At 53.3% G+C, this 21,607-nt stretch overlaps 2 protein-coding genes across 2 annotated transcripts; one reads left to right on the forward strand and one right to left on the reverse strand.

Annotated features, from left to right (window-relative positions):
* Nucleotides 1–616: 616 nt before the first annotated feature.
* On the forward strand, nt 617–4,528 carry MYL2 (myosin light chain 2). The gene is made up of 7 exons (XM_059863701.1): nt 617–700; nt 1,542–1,631; nt 2,243–2,318; nt 3,135–3,239; nt 3,959–4,034; nt 4,122–4,170; nt 4,277–4,528. Exons 1-7 carry the CDS (start codon nt 698–700, stop codon nt 4,373–4,375), a joined length of 498 nt encoding a protein of 165 aa, XP_059719684.1. The 5' UTR covers nt 617–697; the 3' UTR covers nt 4,376–4,528.
* A 591-nt stretch (nt 4,529–5,119) lies between these two features.
* Nucleotides 5,120–20,038, reverse strand: CCDC63 (coiled-coil domain containing 63). The gene is made up of 11 exons (XM_059863865.1): nt 19,889–20,038; nt 11,398–11,552; nt 10,798–10,987; nt 9,576–9,695; nt 8,918–9,099; nt 8,269–8,450; nt 7,390–7,598; nt 6,938–7,012; nt 6,343–6,514; nt 5,492–5,686; nt 5,120–5,304 (listed from the first exon to the last, which is right to left on the reverse strand). The coding sequence occupies exons 1-11, from the start codon at nt 20,036–20,038 to the stop codon at nt 5,120–5,122; spliced, it is 1,815 nt and encodes a 604-aa protein (XP_059719848.1).
* Nucleotides 20,039–21,607: the final 1,569 nt, after the last annotated feature.

The following is a 21,607-nucleotide window of genomic DNA, read 5'->3' on the forward strand; positions in this document are numbered from 1 at the left end:
TTCTTCGTGCCCGCCCGGCTCTGCCGCAGCTCAGCATCTGCCTCCGGCCCCGCCGCAGCGCTCCGGGATGGGGCTGCAGCTCCGGGGATGTCCCCGCTCGGCCACACGCTGGGTGACCAGGCAGCTGCTCCCGCTCCGGGAGCATCCCAAGGGAGGCGAGCCACGGGCTGGGAGCCGGAGCCGAGCAGTTCCCGGCTGTGCCATGCCAACGCTGCGATGGGGCTCCCAAAACCGCCTGGAAGCACCGAGGAGAAGCACCCGTGTCCCAAAGCTCGGGGGATTCTTGCGGGGGGTCCCCTGCGGCCAACCCCTCCCTGCGTGTCCCAGCCGAGGGGACAAGCCCGGCGCCAGCCCGAGTGACAAAGGCAGGTGGGATTGTTCCCGAGCAGTCCCGGGTCAGCATCCCCGGTGTGGGAGCTGGGGGCCACCCGGCACTTCGTTAACCTTGAAACCCTCCCGGGCTCACATGTCACGTCAGCCGGTGACAACAACAAGCTGCTATTCCAGATTAGAGAGAAAGGGACAGAGAAAGGCAGAGACAACAGGGCTGGGGGCGGCCAAATTACCTATTACAGCCAAAAGTGGGCATGGGGCTATTTTTAACCCCGAGGGGGGTGTATTTATTGTTCCAGCCGGGGGGAGGGAGGGAGTGCCTCTGGGACACCCCTCGCGGTGACATCGGCAGCTGAGCGAAGCCATGGTGAGTACTGAGAGCCCAAGAGATAAAATTAATTTGATTTTTCACCTGAATAGTTTTAATGGGCAGGGGGCAAAGGAGGCAACAAGGAGTTGAGGGCCAAGGGTCTTGTCTGCCTCGGAAAGGGGGTGAGAAAACTGGGGAGCATCTGGGTGGATCAGCAGCATCTCATAGGGAACAGAGAGGTGTTTCCCATGCTAGCAGAGCTTTCAAATGAGGGCAGATGGCTTTAGGATCCAGATGCAATTTTTCTTTTCCCTTCCTTCGTGCAGTGAGAGGAAGGGCTGTTTTGTGCCCCCAAAATCCTCCTCCTGAGAGACCCCCAAGAGAGGAAACAGCTGCAGGAGCAGGGACTGGAATGAGGGATAATGGGCTGGGTGGGACAGTGAGGTGCTCTTCAGTCCTCTTTAAAACACACGTTGACCCATTTCTGACTGTTTCAAGCCTCAGTGCAGGAGGAGGCAGATTTTTAATTAAGCCATATTTTAATATCTGACTACAGCCCTCATGTGCAACCTCAGCAGTGCTCCCAAAACCAGGGTTCCAACGGGGATATCTCACCCCAGAGCTGACCCTTTTACCTGCCAGTGGGAGAAGTGATTTCACTCCTCATCTTTCCTCGGACATATTTGGCTAAATTCACCAGGAACTGAAATTTAAGTCGGAATCTTAATGCCCCTCAGTATCCCAGAGCTGCAGGGAGAAACTACCAAGCCTCCAGTGAAGAGAGCCCCAGCCCAGAGCTCCCACCAAGGAGTCAAGAGTAAGAGCAGGGCACTTCCACTCTTTTATTTCACCCCTTAAAAGGCCAGTGAGCTAATGGTGCATACCTGGACTCCTGCAGGCACCCAAGAAAGCCAAGAAGAGGGTTGAAGGTGCCAATTCCAATGTCTTCTCCATGTTTGAGCAGGCCCAGATCCAGGAATTCAAAGAGGTAGGTGGGTTTGGTGGGAAGGTCTGAGGGTCCTGAATGTGATGTGACCTTCGTGTCTCTCCCTGGTGCTCTCAAATGACAGCTGGCTCACACCAGGAGGTGGCAGGATCGGGTTTTGGGTAATTTTATTTTAAAAGTGAGAATAACAACTCAGTGACACCGTTAAATCTGGCAAAGCCTCCGAGCTTCCCAGGAGGCAGATTCCCTCAGAGGATCAGCACATCCGAGGGAGCTGGGGCACATCTCCCAGCTCGTGCCACCTGCCTGGCCAGGAGCTCTCACCCCCTGCACGGCAGGCACTGGTCCTGTGCAGATCCCAGTTCCAGGGATAGCTGGCCCCAGCTGGAGGAGCTGATGGCCCAGGCTGGCCTCTCTGCCTGGTTTCATATTGGGGTGAGAGGGATTTGGCCAAGGAAAGGGATTGTACAGCTTTGGGGTTTGGGTTGCCATCGCCACAAGGTGCAGGACTGTGTGGGATTGAACCCTGGGAAGGTTCAAAATGCCCTTATCCCATCCAAGCTAAAGGGAGAAGGAGAAAGGTGCTAAAGCCTTTGCAAAGGCTGACAGTTCTCCCTTTCCCTGTGTTCCCTGCCCTGCTCCTGTGCTTCCAGGCCTTCACCATCATGGACCAGAACCGGGACGGCTTCATCGACAAGGCAGATCTGAGAGACACCTTTGCTGCCCTCGGTGAGCCCAGCTTTAGCAGCCTCCCCTCCCCAACTTTGCCAACATCAGACCTGTTAATTGAGGAACAAGGCAGGCTGGGGCGTTTAACCAAGCCCCTGTCGTTCACCAGATCTCCCATTTGGCCAGAAACCTCCTGATCCAAACCCAAGGCTGCCAGCCTGGGAGATCCCTGGCGGGTGACCCGGAGCAGCTCCCACAGCAGCGCTGGTTTATCCCCTTGGCACTGGAGGCAGCTCCTGGATTACACAGCCAAACACTCCCTGCCTTCCCCGTGCTTGGGAGCACCTGGCTGTGCCCATCCCACGGCATCCCAGGGCGTGTGGGCTTTAAGGGGATTTGGGGGATTTGTGGGAGGCTGTGACACTGCAAGCTTGGCTCTGCCATCAGAAGTCAGCATGAATCAGCAATGGAGTTCCAAGGACAGCCCAGCCTTGGGAAAAAGGATGTAGGTGTTCAATCCTGTTTGCTTTTGGTACTGAGGGACAGGAAGAACCCCAGTGCTAGTGGTCCTGGCCCAAAACACATTCCAAGGAGGGCTAAAAGAGGCTGATTCATGGGGCAGTGAGGCAAGGAAGCAGCACAGCTCAGTCCTTTCATCCTTCTTTTCTGTGAAGCCTGAGAAGCCAGAGCTGGAGATGATTCTCTCACCTCACTGCTGCTACCTCCATTCCTTGTCAGAGGTGGCTCCCCAGGAACGTGCTACTTCCCTCCAGCAGGGGAAAATCCCCAGGGAAGGGTTCTGTGGAGTGTATTTTTAGCCCCCAACAGGCAGAGCAGGACTCAGATCCATGACTGACCCATAGCTGCTCTCCCCAGGGCGCCTGAATGTGAAGAACGAGGAGATCGACGAGATGATAAAGGAGGCACCGGGCCCGATCAACTTCACCGTGTTCCTCACCATGTTTGGGGAGAAGCTCAAGGGTGAGAGGGCACCTGGGGAGCTGGGAGTGCTCAGTGGTGCTCAGTGGCATTCCCATGCCCCAAAACTCCTGCTGATTTGCAATACCAAACACCCCTAGGTCCAGAGATGCAGATCTTATCCCATCACTCCCCAAACGGTTGAGGGGTATGAGATGGTTTCTGTGCCTCAGTTTCCCCAGCCATTTACAAAACCCAAATGGCTGTGCTGCTGCTGCTGCTGCTGTCCCATAGGAAGAGGGGACAGCTCTTGCAGCACCTCTCAGCCTGCTGACACCAGCAGTGCCAACAGTGGCTCCCCTGCCTGCAGCCAGACTCTGACCCATCATCCCATCTGGCTGTACCCTGAATCACGTACTTAACCCAAGGAATGCAGCCTCCTGCCGGTCTCCAAGAGGCTGCAGGGCCCCAGGGGCTGTGCCTGGAGCTGCAGGGCCCCAAGGACTGTGCCTGGAGCTCTATAAATACGCTCCAAAGATTAGATAAATGCCGGATGCCAGAGCAGTGGCGACACCGTCTGCTCTGTGCTCACACCACCACCCTACATGCTCTTCTACATGCCACCAACTTCACTCAAGTCTCCAGCTGCAGGGTCAGCATTCCTGCAGGGACCCCACTTTTCAGTCTGCACCCCATTTTGCCTCCGAGGCTGGGAGAAACAGGAGGTTGCTGTTGGTTTCCTACTTTACCATCTCCAATGGCCGTGGCTTTGTCACCCACAGGTGCCGACCCAGAGGAGACAATCCTGAATGCATTCAAGGTGTTTGATCCAGAGGGGAAAGGCCTGAAATCTGCCTAGTGAGTGCAGGGGTACCTGGGGCAGGGAGGGATGGGGGTGTCCCCGTGAGGACCTGCCCAGTGCTCACCATGCTCTCTTGTTTGCAGCATCAAAGAAATGCTGATGACGCAGGGGGAGAGGTTTTCCCAGGAAGAGGTATGATCTCCCTCCCACCTTCTGCCAGCCTCCCTCCACCCCAACAGACCCCATCCCTCCTCCCAGCCCTCCCAAGCCACCTATTGTCACTGCTCTTCCCTGGCAGATCGATCAGATGTTCGCTGCCTTCCCTCCGGACATGTCTGGCAACCTGGACTACAAGAACCTGGTCCATGTCATTACTCATGGTGAAGAGAAGGACTAGCCCAGGCTCAGGGCTGGGGCTGGCACTGCAAGATCACCTCTCCCTAGGTCACACGGGGGTTCCCTTTCCTCTTCCCCTGGAGAGGCATGTGCCTGGGAATTTGACACGGGAATGGCATTCACATTAAAAGGCCTTTTGGCAAGAGGAAACCCAGCTGCTGGTGTGAGCAGTGCTTGGGCATGCGTGGTGTGCCTTGTCCCATGGGAGCCCTCAGATTCTTCCAGACCCTGCTGGCCTCAGCACCCCAGAGCCACTGCATGTCTCTCTCATGTGTCCTCCAGTCCCTCTGCCTCCCACTTCCACTCCCAGCCCCAAACCAGCCCGCTCCACACTGAGCTGTGCCCATCCCACCTGGTCCCACAGCCCAGGGCTGGCACTGAGTTCAAGTTTCCTTTAGGCAGCAGGGAGTTGTCAGCTTCTGCCAGCTTAGCAGGGAACACCCCATGAGCACACTCATCCCCTGCACCCCACCTGCCAGGCCCTGCCCTCGGGCACAGTACAGGATTGGCACCATGGTCCCCATCTCTGGCTGTGGGGAGTGCCTTGGGTTGTGTGACAGGGATGTCACCCTCTGCTAGAGCAGCTGATCCCACCCTGGCTGCAGGTGCTGTCAGCAGTGGGTGAAGCCATGCCAAGATATCACCTGGTGAGGTTCTGAAGCTTGCAAAAGGTGTCGGGCTCCTTCCAGAGAAGGAAGATGGAATGATGTGCAGGATGCAGAAGCTCAGGAATGAAACAGCTTCTTTAATTCCCTGGTGGGCTCTTGGTCCCTGGTGGGCTCTTGGTCTCTGATGGGCTCCTGATCTCTGATGCACTCTGTGATGTGAATCTCCTCCTCCTCTTGCCCGCGCTGGGGGGTCTGCTCACCTCCTCCTGCTGCCTCTGGATAACGAGCTCACGCAGCTGAGCCCGGCCCAGCGGCTCTTCCACTGCCCAAGAGAATGGCCATCCCATAATACACATTTTTACAGGCCTCACACCCCCGGTGGGGCAGGACAGGCTGGAGGGGATGGACTGGGAAGGACATGCGGCAGCAGGGCTTGGCCAGGCAGCCACGGGGGATCGGGCAAGGGCAGCTGCCCAGCCATGGCCCCTCTCTCCCCCCTCCCTGCTCACCGGTTTTGGGCTCAGTGGTCTCCTCCAGGTCCGGGGGGGGCAGGCAGAGCTTGGCCCTGTCCATGGTCCAGAGGAGGTTGGAGGCTGCCCGCAGGGGGCTGACGAAGGCCTGGGCGCGCTGGGTGCGGTCGATGGACGTGTAGCGCAGCAGGGACTCCCTCAGCAGGAACTCCTTGACCTTGTTCTCCACGGGACCTGGGGGGGAAGGAGCCACAGTGCCCCACAGTGACCCCGCAGCAGGACCCTGCCCAAACCCACCCTTGGCTGTCTGCAGAGCAGGGGATCCACTGGCTTCCCTCCCCCCAGGGTCAGGGGGCCGAGGCTGGGTCATGGAATCATCAAATCACAGAGTCATTAATGTTGGAACAGATCTCCAAAACCATCAAGTCCAACTTCCTACTGAATATTCCCTGCCTGTTAAAGCACACCACAAAGTGCCACATCCTCTTTATTTTTGGAGCACTTCAAGGGTGGTGACTCTACCACTTCCCTGGGAAGCCTATTCCAATGCTTGACCACTATTTCAGTGAAGAAACTTTTCCTAAAATCCAACCTGAACATCCCCTAGTGCAATTCCCCTTGTCCTCTTGCTGGCTGCCTGGGAGGAGAGGCAGACCCCCATTGCTCTACAGCACTCAGAGCCACGATGAGGGTTTGGGGATCCACTGGGATGTTAAAAATCCAAATTAACTCTGAAATTTGCTGGGAATTTGGCACTGCAAATTCACTTTAGGGCACACATGACTGATGGGACAGGGGAAAACAAAAGCTCAATTTAAACACAGTGAGAGTGGGTGGTGGACAGGACTTCCCAGAGTGGTGGCATGGGAAGATGGGCAGCCCTGACCTACCAAAAACTGGCACCAAGCTGTCCCCAAGAGGCTTCACTGTCTTTGTAGTGTCACAGTCCATTTCCTTCAAGAGGGTCTCCACACGAGATTGGATCTGTCCCAGGAGTTTGCTGCTCTCCTTGCATTTGTCCTCATACTTGTTGGCTTCCTCAGTGATCTCTGTTAATTTGGCCTACCAGCAAAGTTTTTTGTGTCACAAAGGTGTCACACCAGCCCCTCACTGATCCCACCATCCCAGTTTCAGTCTGGAGATAGAATCACAGGATCCCAGGATGGGTCAGGTTGGAAGGGACCACAATGGGTGGTCTGGTTCCACCTCTCCTCGAGCAGGGTCATCCCAGAGCCCAGGGCACAGGATTATGTCCAGAGGGTTCTTGAATATCCCCAGCTGCCCACGCTGGTGACTGGCCCACAGTCACCCTCTCACCATGCCCTGGGAGCTGCCAGAACCTTTGCAGGGCCCTTTTCTCCCCACACCTCCCCAGCCACTGGCCAGAGCAGCATTTACAGGACCAGACTCCCTGGAACAAGTGCTGGGATATGCTGACAGACAGGGATTTGCTGCTCTTCCAGAAGGAATCCATGGCCACCATACCTCCAGCTCCTGCAGGACCTGAGTCTGGGTTGTCTCTGCCTGCTCCCGCTCCGTTGTGATGGCCTTCATATCATCCTGCGGGATGGGAACACCAGCTCGTGGGGTGGGCACCGATGGAACCTCACCTGACCCTCCAGAGGGAGGCTGGGGACAGCCCAGGGAGGAGGGACAGCTCCAGGGAAATGGAGAAGCAGGCAGGCCCACAGGGTTCGGGAAGCTCCTGGCTGCCCGGGACCCTGCAGTGTTTTTGCTGGGTACACGGTGGCAGCATTGAGACACGCTCAGCTCCGAGAACACAGCGGAGTTCGGCTTTGGCTGCTCCTTTGCATCCCCCTCACCCTGCCGGCGGTGCTGGATGCGGGCAGTGATGCCGGACACTCGGGAGAGGACAAACCCTGCCTGACCCAAAATCACTGCCTGGAAAGGGGAGACACGGAGAGCCAGGAACGGACCTCGATCGCCTCGATCCTCTGCCTGAGACCCTCATTCCTGACGTTCAGCCTAATGGCATAGTTAAAGAGGATGAAGAATCTCCTGTCCTTTTCAAGGAAGTCCTCCAGGAAATCATCGATGTCTCCGTCCGACAGCTCCAGCAGACGCTTGTAGGCCACCTCGTAGCTCTCCTTTTGGCTCCTTTTGGCCCTCTCAGCTGCCTCAAAGGCTGAGAAAGAGACAGAGAGCCGTGATTGCCCTTTGCAGAGCCTTCCCTGCAGTGCTGTGGGGTTTGGTGCAGAGCTGGAGCAGGTGGGAGCAGTGCTGGAGGGCCAGGGGATGCCTCTTCCACAAGGAAACTAAGCAGGGATGTCATGGGAATGGAGCAAACACTGTGGATTCCCTCCTTCCCGCCCAGGAGGATAGAATTATTAGATCAGATTAGATTTTAGGAAGAAATTCTTCCCTGTGAGGGTGATGAGGCTCTGGCACGGGGTGCCAGGAGCAGCTGTGGCTGCTCCATCCTTGGAAGTGTCCAAGGCCAGGCTGGACAGGGTTTGGAGCAACCTGGGACAGTGGGAGGTGTCCCTGCCCATGGAGGGGGTGGAACTGGATGAGTTTTAAGACTCCTTTCCAACCCAACCCGTTCTGTGGTAAAAAGAAGAGTGGTTGCACACAGGAGCAGCTCCCTGTCCTGAGGGCACCCTGAGACACTCAGTCTCACTCAATTATCACTGTTCAGCCCTTTTGTTTGTAGGGTGAAGGTTGGGTGGGGGAGGTTGTGGGCAGGGCAGGCATCCTGCCTTTGGGGGTCAATTCTATCAACCACCATGAGCAGCCCAGCCCCACCAGCTCCACAGGGGTTTGTGGTCCCGGTAGCACAAATTCCCCTCTGATACCTTCTCTCTCTTTGGCCTGTTCCTTCAATACAGAGAGATCTGCACATTTGCTGAGGAAGAAGTTCTTCAGCCTGGTCTCCTGGTGAAGGGCACACTTCCTCTCCAGCAGCCTGATGTTGTACTGGATGGTTTCTCTGTGGCGCACGTCCCGAATGTCCGAGATCCGCCCCAGATCCTCCATCCTGCACACGGAGAGCAGCTCTCACATCTTGTGTGTGGACAAGGCTCCGTGCTCCTGGCCACTCCCAGGAGGGCCAGACCTGCCAAAGCCCCTGTGATGCTGTGCCCGTTCCCAGCTCTCATCTGGATGGAGTGGAGTCAGTCCAGAGGGAATTCATGACCACTAACACAGCTTTGGTGGGGTTTTGTACTCAGGCATAGTACCCAGCTCAGGTGGGACTCAGAAAAGAGACTTCTCCATGGGGAAGTCCACCCCATCCAAGGAAACATCTGGAACAGATGGAATTAAACACCCTGGAGGTACCAGTCTCCCCACACTGACCAGGCACCCAACCCTTAGCACCCAGACCTAGATGGGAGTGGTGAATCCTCTCTCTGAAGCCTCAGTTGGTCTCTCTCTCTGAACACTCATCACTGGCACCACCCATCAGCCCCAGGTTCTGCCCAGAGGGCTGACAAGGCCCCGTACCACTGCTCGTAGTCTTCTGTGGCTTGCTCAATAGCAGCCTCCAGCAGTTTGTTCTGCTGAGCCAGACTTTTTTCCAGCTTCCAGTAGCAGTTGTCATGAATGGCTTTCTGGATCTGCAGGCTGGCAGTCTCCTCTCTGAGCTTGTTGTTCCTGGTCATGATGGTGTTGTAACGCACAGTGACCTGGGGAGAGCAAAGCAAAAGCTGGGGAACTGGTGGGGAGCTGGGGGGTTCAGTTTGCTGCTTAAAGACCTTGACCAGGGCAGGGTCAAACACAGCCCAAGAGATCTGAAGCTGACCCTGCACTGTCGTCTTCCTCAAGAGAGGAAAGGCAACAGAAGACCAGTGGATCACAACAGAGACCTGGAGCTGGCTTTGTCCAAGGCAAGGTGGCTCCAGGCAGCCCAGTTTGATCCCAAGGCAGGTGCAGACCTTCAGGCCTCTTGGCACAGCACAAGTGCTGCATTTGGGTCACCAAGCCTGAAGGAGCCTTTGAGATATTCTGGGAATGATCAGGCCAGGGGAACAAGCCAGGTGCTTTATGCAGCTTGTGTCAACCAAACACATTTGCACCACTGTACTTTGTCCTGACCAAAAGGTCCCAGGCCCCCGTGTGACCCCACAGATGCTCTCCAAAAGTCTCCAAAATGTTTCCTTACATGACTCAGACGCATCTCCAGTAACTCAATCTTCTTCTGCAGGTGTTTGTGGCCCTTTGCTTCCAACTCCCTCCAGTTTGTGTCTCTTTGATTCACTATCTTTTTTTCCAGCTCTACAACCTGCACACACACACACAGGGAAAAAACCCAGGAAGTATAATCTCCACCCCTACATTCTGGACTTTTGTCAGGACACAGAGCCAAAGAAAATCCCCTCTGCTGACCTGAACTACAGCAACCATGCCATTAATGAGCTCTCAGTTATAGGAGCAGCTTTAATCCCAAAGGATCCCACCCTGCACATGGAGAAACTTAACTGTAACTGGGAGTGATTTTTTTTGTGTCATGAAGGAAGTGCAGCTGGTTTTGGAGGGAGCTCCAGCAGGTGCTGAACATGGCACAGCAGCACTTTGCAGAGTGGAAGAAGCAATGAGGATGGGGCTTTGGTAGAGGTATTGTGCTGGCCAGGCAGGGATCTGTGCAGTCCTCTCTGGGAATGAGTGGAGGAAAACTTCTGCCAGAAGTGGGGAGATTCCAGAGGAAATAAATCCATGGAAGAGTAAAGCAGTTGAATAATGGTGAGGCAGGGGGCAGGTGGAGGAGGGATGACTCAGGCAAGTCAGAGTTATCATCCCTGACAGAAAGCTAACCCTGCTGGGAAAGCTCTGCAGCACCTCCAGCAATGGCAAACCATCCCAGCATGTTCCCTGGAGGCCAGCTTGGGCAGCTGGCTCTGAGAACAATGCTGAAGGGAACTGTCACTTCCATAGCCCATGTTTTCCTTGGCTTCCCACTCCCCTCCTGTCCAAATCCAACCAGATCCTCAGGAGGGATGGGGCATCCCTCAGATGCTGCTGTTCCTGTATTTGCCCCCCCTCAGACAGCACTGCTCCAGTTTGACCTCTTTTCCAGGAGAATAAAAGAAGTGAAGGGAGAAAGAGAGGGATGTTTGTGGCCCCAGGCTGGTTTGTGCCACACACAAACCACCATGGGTGCAGGGACCAGTGGGACAAGGTTGAGAGTCCAGCCTCACTTTTCCAGTCAGTGCTGCTGACTTGAATGGGAGCCTGGCTCTATTTGTCATTGTCATGTGTCACTTGCCAGGAGGAATATTCCAAGGCCTGAATTAAATGTGTTTTACACTGAGGAGTTTCAGCCACAGGTCTCACTCTGTGACTCTGCCCTGCTGTGCTCAGGCAGGGAACAACCCAGATGCTCTCACCTGCTTGGCCAGGTCAGCTAACTGGGCTTTTCTTTCTTTGATCAGGGCATCGTTCTGCTTTCTGGTCTGCAAAAGGCTTCGGACCTTCATCCGATTTCTGTTTTCCACCAGCACACTGCTCGGTGAATACATCTGGTTCAGCATTAATGTCACATGTCTGTGCTCCTGCTTCAGATCAGCTATTGCTTTTCTGGAAAAATGGAACAACAAATGACATTTAGCACATCCCATCTGCCAGGGCAGCTCCTTACCCCTCCCCATCTCTGCTCTGTGGTCCTCAGATCTCTTTTATAAAAAAGAGGGAGCAACATTTTATATGGGCAGATGTGACAGGACAAGAGGGAATGGATTTAAACTAAAAGAAGAGAGACTGAGATCAGATGTTAGGAAGAAATTCTCTACTGAGAGAGTGCTGAGGCCCTGGCACAGGGTGCCCAGAGAAGCTGTCCCATCCCTGGAGGTGTCCAAGGCCAGGCTGGACAGGGCTTGGAGCAACCTGGGATAGTGGAAGATGTCATTGCTTGTAAGATTCCATAAATCTGTGATTTTGGCAGGGAGGAACTTCCCAAGCTCCAGGCAGCCAAGCAGAGCTGTACTCACTCCTGAGCCTGCATCTGCCGCCAGATATCGGCATCGAAGATTTTCTTCTTGTAGGCCTCATGATGAAAATGAGTCTGCAGGTGCCTGATCTCCACTTTAGCCCTGATTTCCTTCTCCTTTTCAGGGAACTCCAGGTCTGCTGAGTCGTCTCTCCTCTGCCACAGACAAGGGAGGGTTTGGTCAGTCGAGCAAACTCAGCTGGCAGCGGCAGCAGCTGAGCAGCACCAGCTCCAGCTCTTCCCTGGCACCTGAGATATCCATCACCACCCAAAACACACAGTGCTGGCTGAGCTGGAGCCAGCACCTCAATTCCAGGACAGGGAGAGACCTCCACCAGTGAAGAGAACAGGTGATGGCAGGTTGTCACCTCTTTTATCACCCAGCACAACAGCGAGGACCATGGGAGTGAGAACCAGAGCCACTGGTGCAGGGGACATGGATGAGCCCAGGCTGCCCAGGAGTGGAGCAGGAGTGCTCCTGTCCCTGACCATCAGAAGGTGACTTCCAGCTGAGAAACTGCCCAGCAGGCACTGTTAGACCCACCACTACCTCAGCTGTCCTCAGCTGACTCCAATTCCCCAACTCTGCCTCTCCCAGCACCCAAATCTCAGTCCAGGGCCTCATTCCTGGCACAGGAGAAGCAGCCCTACTGCTCCCCAGCACCTTGCTGGCAAAAGCAAACCTGGTTCCCACTGCTGGATGTGTATTTCCGTGGGTAAAATCCCCACAGCAGATCCTCCACAGTCCCTGTGAAGTTCAGCTTTAGTTTGTCCTTCTGTTTTACCTTCATTTTCCCCGTCTAACTCTGCTGGTTGCTCTGTAGACGCCTTGGGAAGGGAACAAGTGAAACTCTGCAGGCACAGGATTGTTTTCCAAGGGAAGAAATGAAACAGGAGTAATGGGGTGGCAGTGTCCTCCTGCCCATCCCTCAGCACCCGCTCGCGTGTTTGGCACATGAGGAAACCATCACAGATGGCTGCAAGAGGAATAAAAGGAGAGCATTTCTGGTGATGTCATCGTGAAATTATCGAGTTTTATAAGTAGGGGAAGAACAGATGGTTTGAGCTGTTCCATCCCATTCAGTACCTGGGTTTCCATAGAAATTCCAGCGAGGCCAGTCCCCCCCACCCTGTGCCTGAAGAACACCTGGATTAAGCCCCTCTGTCCCACTGATGCCAGGAGGGCACTAGAGTGGACCCTGCAGCCCTTACCCCCAGAGCTGGTCCCCAGCAACTACACTGCAGTCCCTTGGGTGTCCCTGTGTCCCCTGACACTGCTCAGCCCCACACAGGGCACCTTCCTCTCCAGCCAGGAGACAGAACCACAGTGGCAGCCAAGTATTCCCAAAGATCTACCCCTATTTCCAGCAAGAAGCTCAGGAGAGGGAAGAACCTAGAAGAGAACCGGTCCCAGTCCTGTCCTGCACTGCCCCAGGTTCCATGGTTGCCATGGCAGCATCACCACAATGGAGTGAGGAGGGTGCCCCATGATGGACCAAGCAAGGAGTTGCTGGGACTCCAAATTACATGGACCAAGGGGGTTTCTGTGCCCCAAAACCAGCCCTGAAGCTCATGCTCCAACACCTCCCTGGATGTGTCCACAGCAAGGAGAAACCCTCATTTGGAACTGACCCATTATGTGGCATTCAAAGTCTTTTGCTCCAACAGGAGCAGCCATCTACGGGTTCACCATCCCCAGAAGTGCTTCAGGATTAGGGCTGCTGCTCCCTCCCCATCTTGATCCCAGCTCCACATCCAGATTTTTGCCCTTCCAGCCTGGTTTTTATCTGTTTTTTTCACCACCTCACTGCCACCGCTGCTGGCATCCAGAGCAGCAACGGTTGGCGCTGCCAAATGGGGAAGGACCCTGGGGACAGGGACATGTTAGGTGGCTGGTTAAGGGACAGATTGAGGCTTCATGCCCACTTCTCTCCTTCCCATGCAGGGAAGCACACAGGAGCTGTGGACTGAGTCATAAGAGCCGTGATAATCCTTTCCCTGTAAGCTGGAGCGCGTGGCCAGCTCCTTCCCAGGGACTGCACAAACGCTGAGATTCCTGGAGGGCAGGAGCACAGGGGCTGTGTTTTGTAGCCCTGGAGATGCTTACTCAGCTGTGGGCTGAAGGGGAGTGGAGCAGAGCTCACTCTGAAGGTGAGCAAAGGGCAGCCTGTCCCACTTTGCAGGGCTGCAGCGAGTTCAAAGCCACGAGCAAAATCCCCGAGCAGAGCATTGGCACCTCCCCGTTATCCCAGAGACTTTGATGAGCTAACAGCCCAGCCACCAAGTTCCAGCCTAATTCCCAGCCAGACAGGCTCTGAGGAGGCATTTAATTGGAAATCATATTCATGGCAGAAAGCAGAATGTGGTGTTTGATAAGAAAAATCACAGCTGAGGGCAGAGCCCTGCTGGGAAGGCACCGGAGCCTGAGGATCCCACCAGGGCTGGGGGAAGCTCCCAGAGCTTTTCATGCTGTGCCTGCATGAGCAACAACTCCGTGAGATAATAACAACAACCTCTCCAGGGTGAGCTTGTCACTCAGTCCCAGTGGCCCTGGCTGTGTTATGGGGCACATCCCTTCTTTTCACCCTCAGCAGAAACAGAGCTAAACCCCCAGTTCACAATAAAAGTGGAGGTGCAGGGGTGAACATTATTTTTACAGAAACAGTGCTACTCAAAATCTTGTTTTTCTTTGGCTTGGACTAGTCCAGCCTCAAAATACATCCCATATTGTCTGTCCTTTTTGTGTTCTTCTCCATGGACAAATTGTCAATTGTTTAGCAATTAACAAGTCAGTAAATTCAGCTTTTCAGGAGGGCTCTGATTTGGTAGAGTCTGAGTCTGTCTCCCTCATTGCAGAAACACTGATTTGACTAAAGAGGACTTCTTTCACCCAAACAATGCCTGACTGTCACACTTGCTCTCAGTGAGGGTGACTTCATTGTCTGGATGGACCTTTCAGCAGAAGAGTATTTGGAGCAGGATGAGATTGTCCATAACATTTGAATCCAAATAGTCTCCAGCTTCTGGGAGAAACAGAAGAAAAGTGACTTTCTATGCAATTTTCAACTTAACCAATTTTGCCTGATTTAACAAGTACATTTAGCACTGATTGACATGCAGAAATTATTCCTTCAGCAGCAGATCTGGGGGCTAATTAAAACTCATTGTACTATATTAAGGAATGAATTCTGATCTGTGCAAGCAGTGAAAACTTTCCCTGATTCCGGCAATGATTTTCCTGTTTCACTGGGTCCAGTTCACAGGGAGGCAGGGGATGGTCAGAGCTGGGCTGGCTCTGAGCTGAGCTCCCACCTGGGAGCATCCCATCGACGTCAAACAAAATCTCTGGGGTAAGCTGGAGAATTGGGCCCATATTTTCATGCAAATGCAATACATTCATGTTACTTAATGCCTATTTATAATAAATCCAGAACTTAATTCTACTTAACCCGTCTTTAGTGTTTGACACATGAAATCGGTGAGTCAGAGGGCTATATATGGAACTGTCAAAATTTTCTTTTTTCCCCTCCTCTAAAAGCCTGGATTAAATCATAATCAAACTCCCATCAGCTCCAGCAGCAGTGCTGGGATAAGCAGGAAGATGCTGACAACTGCTAAGGCAGCTGGTGGTGGGGAAAGATCTTCTCAGGCAACAAATTGATGGCTGAAACCTCAGAGAAAAGGTTCTGAATTCAGACACATGCTACGTCCATTTGCTGAAATGATAGAACCAGAATGGCTTTGGTTGGAAGGAATCTTAAAGCTCATCCAGTTCCACCTCCTGCCATGGGCAGGGACAACTTCCACCATCCCAGGCTGCTCCAAGCCCCATCCAGCCCAGCCTTGGACACTTCCAGGGATGGGACAGCCACAGCTTCTCTGGGCAACCTGTGGCAATGCTTCAGCACCCTCTGAGTAAAGAATTTCTTCCTAACATCCAATCTAATCTCTTCTCTTTCAGTTTAATATCATTCCCCTTGTCCTATCACCATCTTGCCCATGTAAATGTCCTGTAGCCCTGGAGGTATCCCTGGGGCTCCTGGTGTCACCTTACCAAGACCTGGCTTGTGAATGGTGTCCCATGGACACATTTTCTGGCCAGGTTTTTGTTTCTTTCCTCTGATGAATGTTATCTTCACATGTGCATGAATCAGCTTTCAACAGGCAAGACCAGTTTTGGCCCAAAACCATCACAAACACATTGAGAGTTGTAGACCACAGCATTTTGCAACTGGCTTGAGTTTTGCTCAGTGTTTCTTAGAGAAAAGGTTTAATTTCAGATGTACACCATTTACTCCTCAGGTGCTGAGCTGTTCTCTCCCTGCACAATATCAGTTCTTCCAGTCTGTCCTTCCTGGGTGGGGTAGAGACATCTCTGTACAGGGAAATTACTTAAAGGTTTTCAGGGTAATTGGCAGAGGCAAGGGGAGAGGAGGCTGTTGGCTGCCTCCTCGATTACAGCTGTAATTTCTCCACACTCCAAGAGGAAATTGTCATCGTAATTTCCTGCAGATGGTTTTCTCCTGAATTGCTGACACCAAGTGAAATGTGATTTCCAGCAGTGAACTGTCTCCTCCGTGGCTTTGCTGGGTATTATTTCAAGCCTTGCTTTAGGAGCAAGTTCCCCAAGCTTTGACTTTAGGAAAGTAAAACTCTCCCACAGCAGGCTCCACCGCTCCAGCAGAGCCAAATAACGTGGATTTCATCTGTCTGTGCTAACTCCCAGGCACCTTTGGCTGCAGCAGGTACACTGAATTACTGTCAAAGGCTGCTTCCACGGGGGTGGAATGCAGGAGGGAAACAGTGGAGGATGTGCTGAAAGCACAGAAAGAAGAGACCTCCAAAAATTTCACTGGCCTGAGGTCAAACCTGGCTCGTAACAAGCACACAGACACTGCAGGAGGATTTTAGCTGAAGCACAGAACAGGGGACCAAGGACAGAGCCATCTCAGGTGCCACTGTCACATGAGGCCATGCCTGACCTGGAACAGGGTTCTCTGTGCCAGCATGGGGTGCTGAGCCCTGGCACAGGCTGCCCAGAAAAGCTGTAGCTGCCCCATCCCTGGAAGTGTCCCAGGTTGGACAGAACTTGGAGCAACCTGGGACAGTGGGAGGTGTCCCTGCCCATGGCTGGGAGTGGAACAAGAGGAGCTTTAAGGTCCCTTCCAGCCCAAATAATTCTGGGATTCTATGACTTTTTTTTTGCTGAATTAGGCAAAACTGCACAAATTCACTCTCAGTGGTGCTGCTGGACCCTCAGCAGCCTTGGAGACATCACACCCAGGCAGGAGGCAAGGATTTGCTCCAGGCTGGAAAGTGCAGTGCACCAGCTCTCAAAGCCTGGCAGGCACTTGGCCATGGCTGAGCTGAGCTCATAAATTCCCACTGTGACCTCCCACACCCCATTCTTCCCCAGGGAAGTCTGTTGGCAAATCCAGACGTTGTGCTGGAAACCCTCCATGCCAGACTGGGCTGGGGAGCACTGGGAGGGTGGTCTGTGGCTGAGGAAGCAGCACATCACATAGGGAGCTGGGAAGGAAATTCCCTTTTCCATGGACTCCAGCAGCTCCATGTCAGCTCTGGGCAGGGCTGGGCAGCACAGGAGAGCACAGCAGGTACAGCCTGGGTTAGAAGAGCTATTTCCAATTAATCATTCCTGATTACAGTCCTGTGCAAGGCTCCTGGTCAGGACTAAGAATACCTTATTAGTTGAACACGCTCTGCAAGTGGCTTAAGGCAACTGAGGATTTGCCTATATAAGATCACTCAGGGAAACTGTTCTGAATTAACATTTAAAGGCAATTAATTAAATTGCTGTATGGGTGTTTGCACCATCTGCATCCCATTCTTTTCTTTTCCAAACCAAATGAAGGCCACTTGATCTCTGGGTTAATCACAGGAGGAGAGAATCCTAGGGAGCCCACAATTGCACCCCAGATGAATTGCACCCCAGGCCCAGCCTGCTGTGGGGATATTGATATGGACAGTTCCAGAGCTTCCTGTCTCCTCAGTTTTGGCTTTATGGGAGAAGTTTGGGCACTCTTGTTCCCTTCCAACAGCGACCACAGCTCTGGGAAGAAATGGAGTGCACTGAGTGCTCTGCTGCAGCTCAGTGACGTTAATGCCTGATTAAGTAGGTGACGACATCAGGCAGTAAAAGCTCAGCCAAGCACAGGCAGAGCACCCAGAGTGGATCAGAGTGGCCCTGCCCAGGATTAGCCCAGCGGCTGGAGCAGAAAGCCAGGTCCAGCCAGCAGGTCCATGGGATGAGGCAGAGCACAGAGCTCCCTGGAGAGGAGTCAGACCAGCAAAAGCACTCGGAGGCTTTTTGTCTGATTTAGGACATGTCTCCTTGTAATTAGCCCGGCTTGGCCCCGCTGTTTTCTGCAGCAGGATTTCAGACCTGCTCATGCCAGGAATAGCCGCTTTCCCAGGCTGCTGCCGGCACCACAGCCCTGCTCTGGAGCAGGAACAGATTGTTCTGAACAGTCTGGTCCATTTGCCATTCCTCCAAGCTGGCTGGGTTTGCTGTTTATTGCCACTCACTCAGCAACTGATCTTTTGCAAGATCCCAGCTATCAGTGCCTCCCCTCCCGTCTGCTCATGGCTCTTGAGGTTAGTTCAAGGCTTTACAAGAGACATCAGCTGATTTTTGTAATAGTTGTTACTCAAGAGTTCATTTAAATTAAAGCTTCAGCAAGGAAAATCCCAAGGGCTTGGGCAGCATGCTTCTCTTAGTGTAAATTTGAAGCAGCTTCCAAGGAAATGCAGAGGTGACATGAAGCAAAGCTGGGTTATAATGAATCCTCCTGGGTGTTTCCCCACATTTCTGGGACTAGTTCAAAAGGGAGCTGCACAGCTTGGAAATGGGTTGGAAAAGGGAGCCTGTTTCTAACCCTGCTGCTGAAGGAGATTTGGACGTGCAGGGAAGTCATTCCCAGCAGCCAGGAGCATCCTGTCCCACCAGCCACCAGTGGTCCCTGCTTCTCCCTCCTGTACCTTCCCAGGCAGGTGGGGGCAGGCTGGGAAAGGCCAGGAGTGCTGGGCTGGCCGGGGCAGGGGGATTCAGGGATGCAGCCATCGCCTGCTCAGAGGGAGGAGAGGAGCAGGAGGCGGCAGAGCTGCGCCAGTTGCTTGGCAACTCCCTTGCAAATCTCCCTCCTGTCAGAAAACATTTTTTTCCCAGCAATTTGGATGGGTTTTCACAGGCACAGGATCAGGTTTGGATGATCAGGTGGTTTTAAGAAACCACATGTTGTACCTGGAGGGGCCAAGCACTCACTTTGATCAGAAGTTGGACTATCAGCTCAATCTTTGTGTCTCTCCATCATTGCAGGAGCAAGGCTGTGGTGGATTCATCCCCCAGCCAGGCTCTCCCCTGACATCCCATGCCTCAGCTGTCCTTCAGTCCATACCTGGCTTCCTTGAGCCCCCAAATTCAGTGGCCAAACCTGACCTAGAAATCCACCTCCCTCTTCTGGGCGGTTACTGTGTTCTTCCCTTTGTGTGCAGAGAGGGAGGAGAAGGAAGCTGAGCCAGGTTGTTCCCAACTTTTGATGGAGAGCAAGCAAAGCAGAACACTGAGGACCAGGCTGAGTTTGGTAGTGGAATTTAAAAAAAAAAACAAGAAAAAGAAATGCAAAACAGCCCCAAATCACTGCCAAGCAGGCTGGATCCTGGCACAGACACCATCTCTGTGCATCTCTGCTTTGCTCTACTCCCATTTGCATTTTCCATGGGACGTGCTCCTGGTTTTGTCACCTTTGAGCTGAAGAGCCAGTCAAGTGGCAGAACGTCCTTCAGGATCCCAGTGTCACCATCAACATCACCATCAACTAAGAGAGGAAGCATGAGCCACCCAAAACTCCCATTCAGCCCCTCTGCACTCCAGCATGAGCCCATTCGAGTGGGAGCTGATTCGTCTGCTCAGAGCTGATGAAGGGGGAATTTCCTCAAGGGAAATGAAATGGTCTCAGCTTGAAAAGGCTTTCCTCTTCTGGATTTTTTGGTTGGGAACAGCGGCTGGAATTTTCCTCTCGGCTATGCTGACACAACCCCTTCTCCTCCAGTGTGGGAGGGGAATTTGGCCTGCTGATATTCTGTGCCAAGTTTAGCTCGGGATAATGATATACTATTCGGGTTTTTATAGATTCTCAGGTCACTTTGAAAACATGAATTAATCCTGACAACGCAGCTGCGAGGAAACGGAGGTTTCTTTGTCCCTGATTTAAAGAGAGGGAAACTGAGACCTGGGGAGTTCATGGTTTTTGTGAGGTTGCAGAGAAAACAAGCAACAGAGGCTGGGAGCAAACGCAGGGCCCCGAAAGCCTTTCCGCTCCTCGCCGCGCTGCAGAGCCTCCTTCCCACACAAACCCGTTCTGGAGCATCGTTTTACACCAGCCCAAAATGTAACTCCCTTTTTATATTTAGCTCCCAGGTTCTGTAAAGGGACGTTATGTAACAGACCTCAAGTGTGGCATTTTATAATTTACCAGCTCAACTTGTGTTGCTTCTAGAAAGCCGCCTGTGCGCTGCGTTCCCCGGCTGAGCGCAGAGCCCTCGCCCATCTCCTCCTGAGCTGGCAAAATATCCCACTGGGCACCCATCTGTGGTTTTAAAGCACTGTGGCGGGCTGTCCCCATGGCCCCAGCCAGCCATGCTGTCTCCTAAGCAATTAGTGCTTGCCAGCTCCATTTTTTATTGTCAAATCCTCTGCCCTTGCAAGAGAAAGGGAGTAGGCAGCTGGATGTGCTGCTCTCGGAGGGCAGACACAGCTCTTGGTGGTGGAAAATCCTCTTTTGGGTTGCAGGATGTTTTAACAGGCTCTGAAATCCCAGTGGAAGGTGGGAGGGCACGCAGGAACTTCTGCCCAGATGGTCCCATCCATCCATCCATCCATCCATCCATCCATCCATCCATCCATCCATCCATCCATCCATCCATCCATCCATCCATCCATCCTCCAGTGAACATGTGTGTCCCCAAATCTGGGAGTGAGTCAGGGTGAGGCAGCCAGCACCACGTGGTGAAGCTCTGCTGCCTCATAGTCCCTGTATCCCTGATGCTCTGGCAGCAAGAATCCTCCCTGGGCACAGCTGGTCCTGCCAGAGGACCTCGGCACAGAGCAGAGCAGGCAAATACCAAACCACATCTGCATTGGCAGCCCACAGACCCCTGCCCCATCTGTCTGCTGAAGCTTCTCAGTGCTCTGAACATCTATTGACTGTTTGGAAATCTGGGCTGTAAGGTGGGAAACGCCAGGGAAGCATTTTCTAGGCTCCATGCAGCCAGGGAAGCTGCAGAGATGCACTGCAGGTAAAGCACCATTGCAGGGCTGGCACCTCCAAGGTGAGCTCTGCTGGCAGGACAAACACGACTGACAGCGTTCCTGGCTTCAGTCCCTGCCTGCAGGCAGAGGCAGGAGACAAGTTAAGGAATAATTGCTGAAGTGGCAAAACCCCCTGGCTCACCCCATCTCACCCCTCAGCCCCTCTGCTGCTCCTGGGGCCTGGGACAAGCCAGCAGCAGCCCTGGGTGGGCAGATGGATGGGCAGACAGCCCTGCTGAGATCACCTCCAGGCCAGGACAACAAAGTGATCCCTCACTTCTTTCAGCTGAGCTGTGCAATAACGTGGAATGGCCTTAAATCCTCAGTGTGTCTTTTCCAGGTCATTATTCCTATAAGGATTTATAAAAACTGGAGGTCCCTGGAAGTTTTGCCATAAGCTTGGGTGCTGGTGCTGATGAGCTCATCCAGCTGCTCACTTCCCTCTCCCTCCAAAAGCCAAGCAGTTAACTCCCAGATTATTTTAACCCTCAACATCTGCAATGAACAGCAGAAAGGACTTGGCATGTGGCTCAGAGAGGGATGAGGAAATGACCAGAAACTTCAAATCCTGAGCTGTAAAAACAGTTTTACTAAAAATACTCGCCCAGCCTGTTTCAGCACATGAGGCTGTCCCTGCCCTGGAGTTTCAGTCACATCTCTGAACATCATCATCAAACAAGTGAAACAGAAGAGCATTAATTAATCAAGAAGCTGATGGCACAGCATTTAAAGGCTGTGCAAGAAGCAGGAGCAGTGAGCAGAGGATTAAAAACAAGGCTTTGTGCTCCTGCTGCAGCCCAGTGGAGCCAGGGACAACCCTCAGCCTGACAGGCACTTCCAGAGCAGGATCACAGCACGGGGATGTGTTCACCCTCTTTGGGCA

The sequence above is a fragment of the Haemorhous mexicanus genome, chromosome 19 (genome assembly GCF_027477595.1).
Source record: "Haemorhous mexicanus isolate bHaeMex1 chromosome 19, bHaeMex1.pri, whole genome shotgun sequence".
NCBI classification, from domain to species: Eukaryota; Metazoa; Chordata; class Aves; order Passeriformes; family Fringillidae; genus Haemorhous; species Haemorhous mexicanus.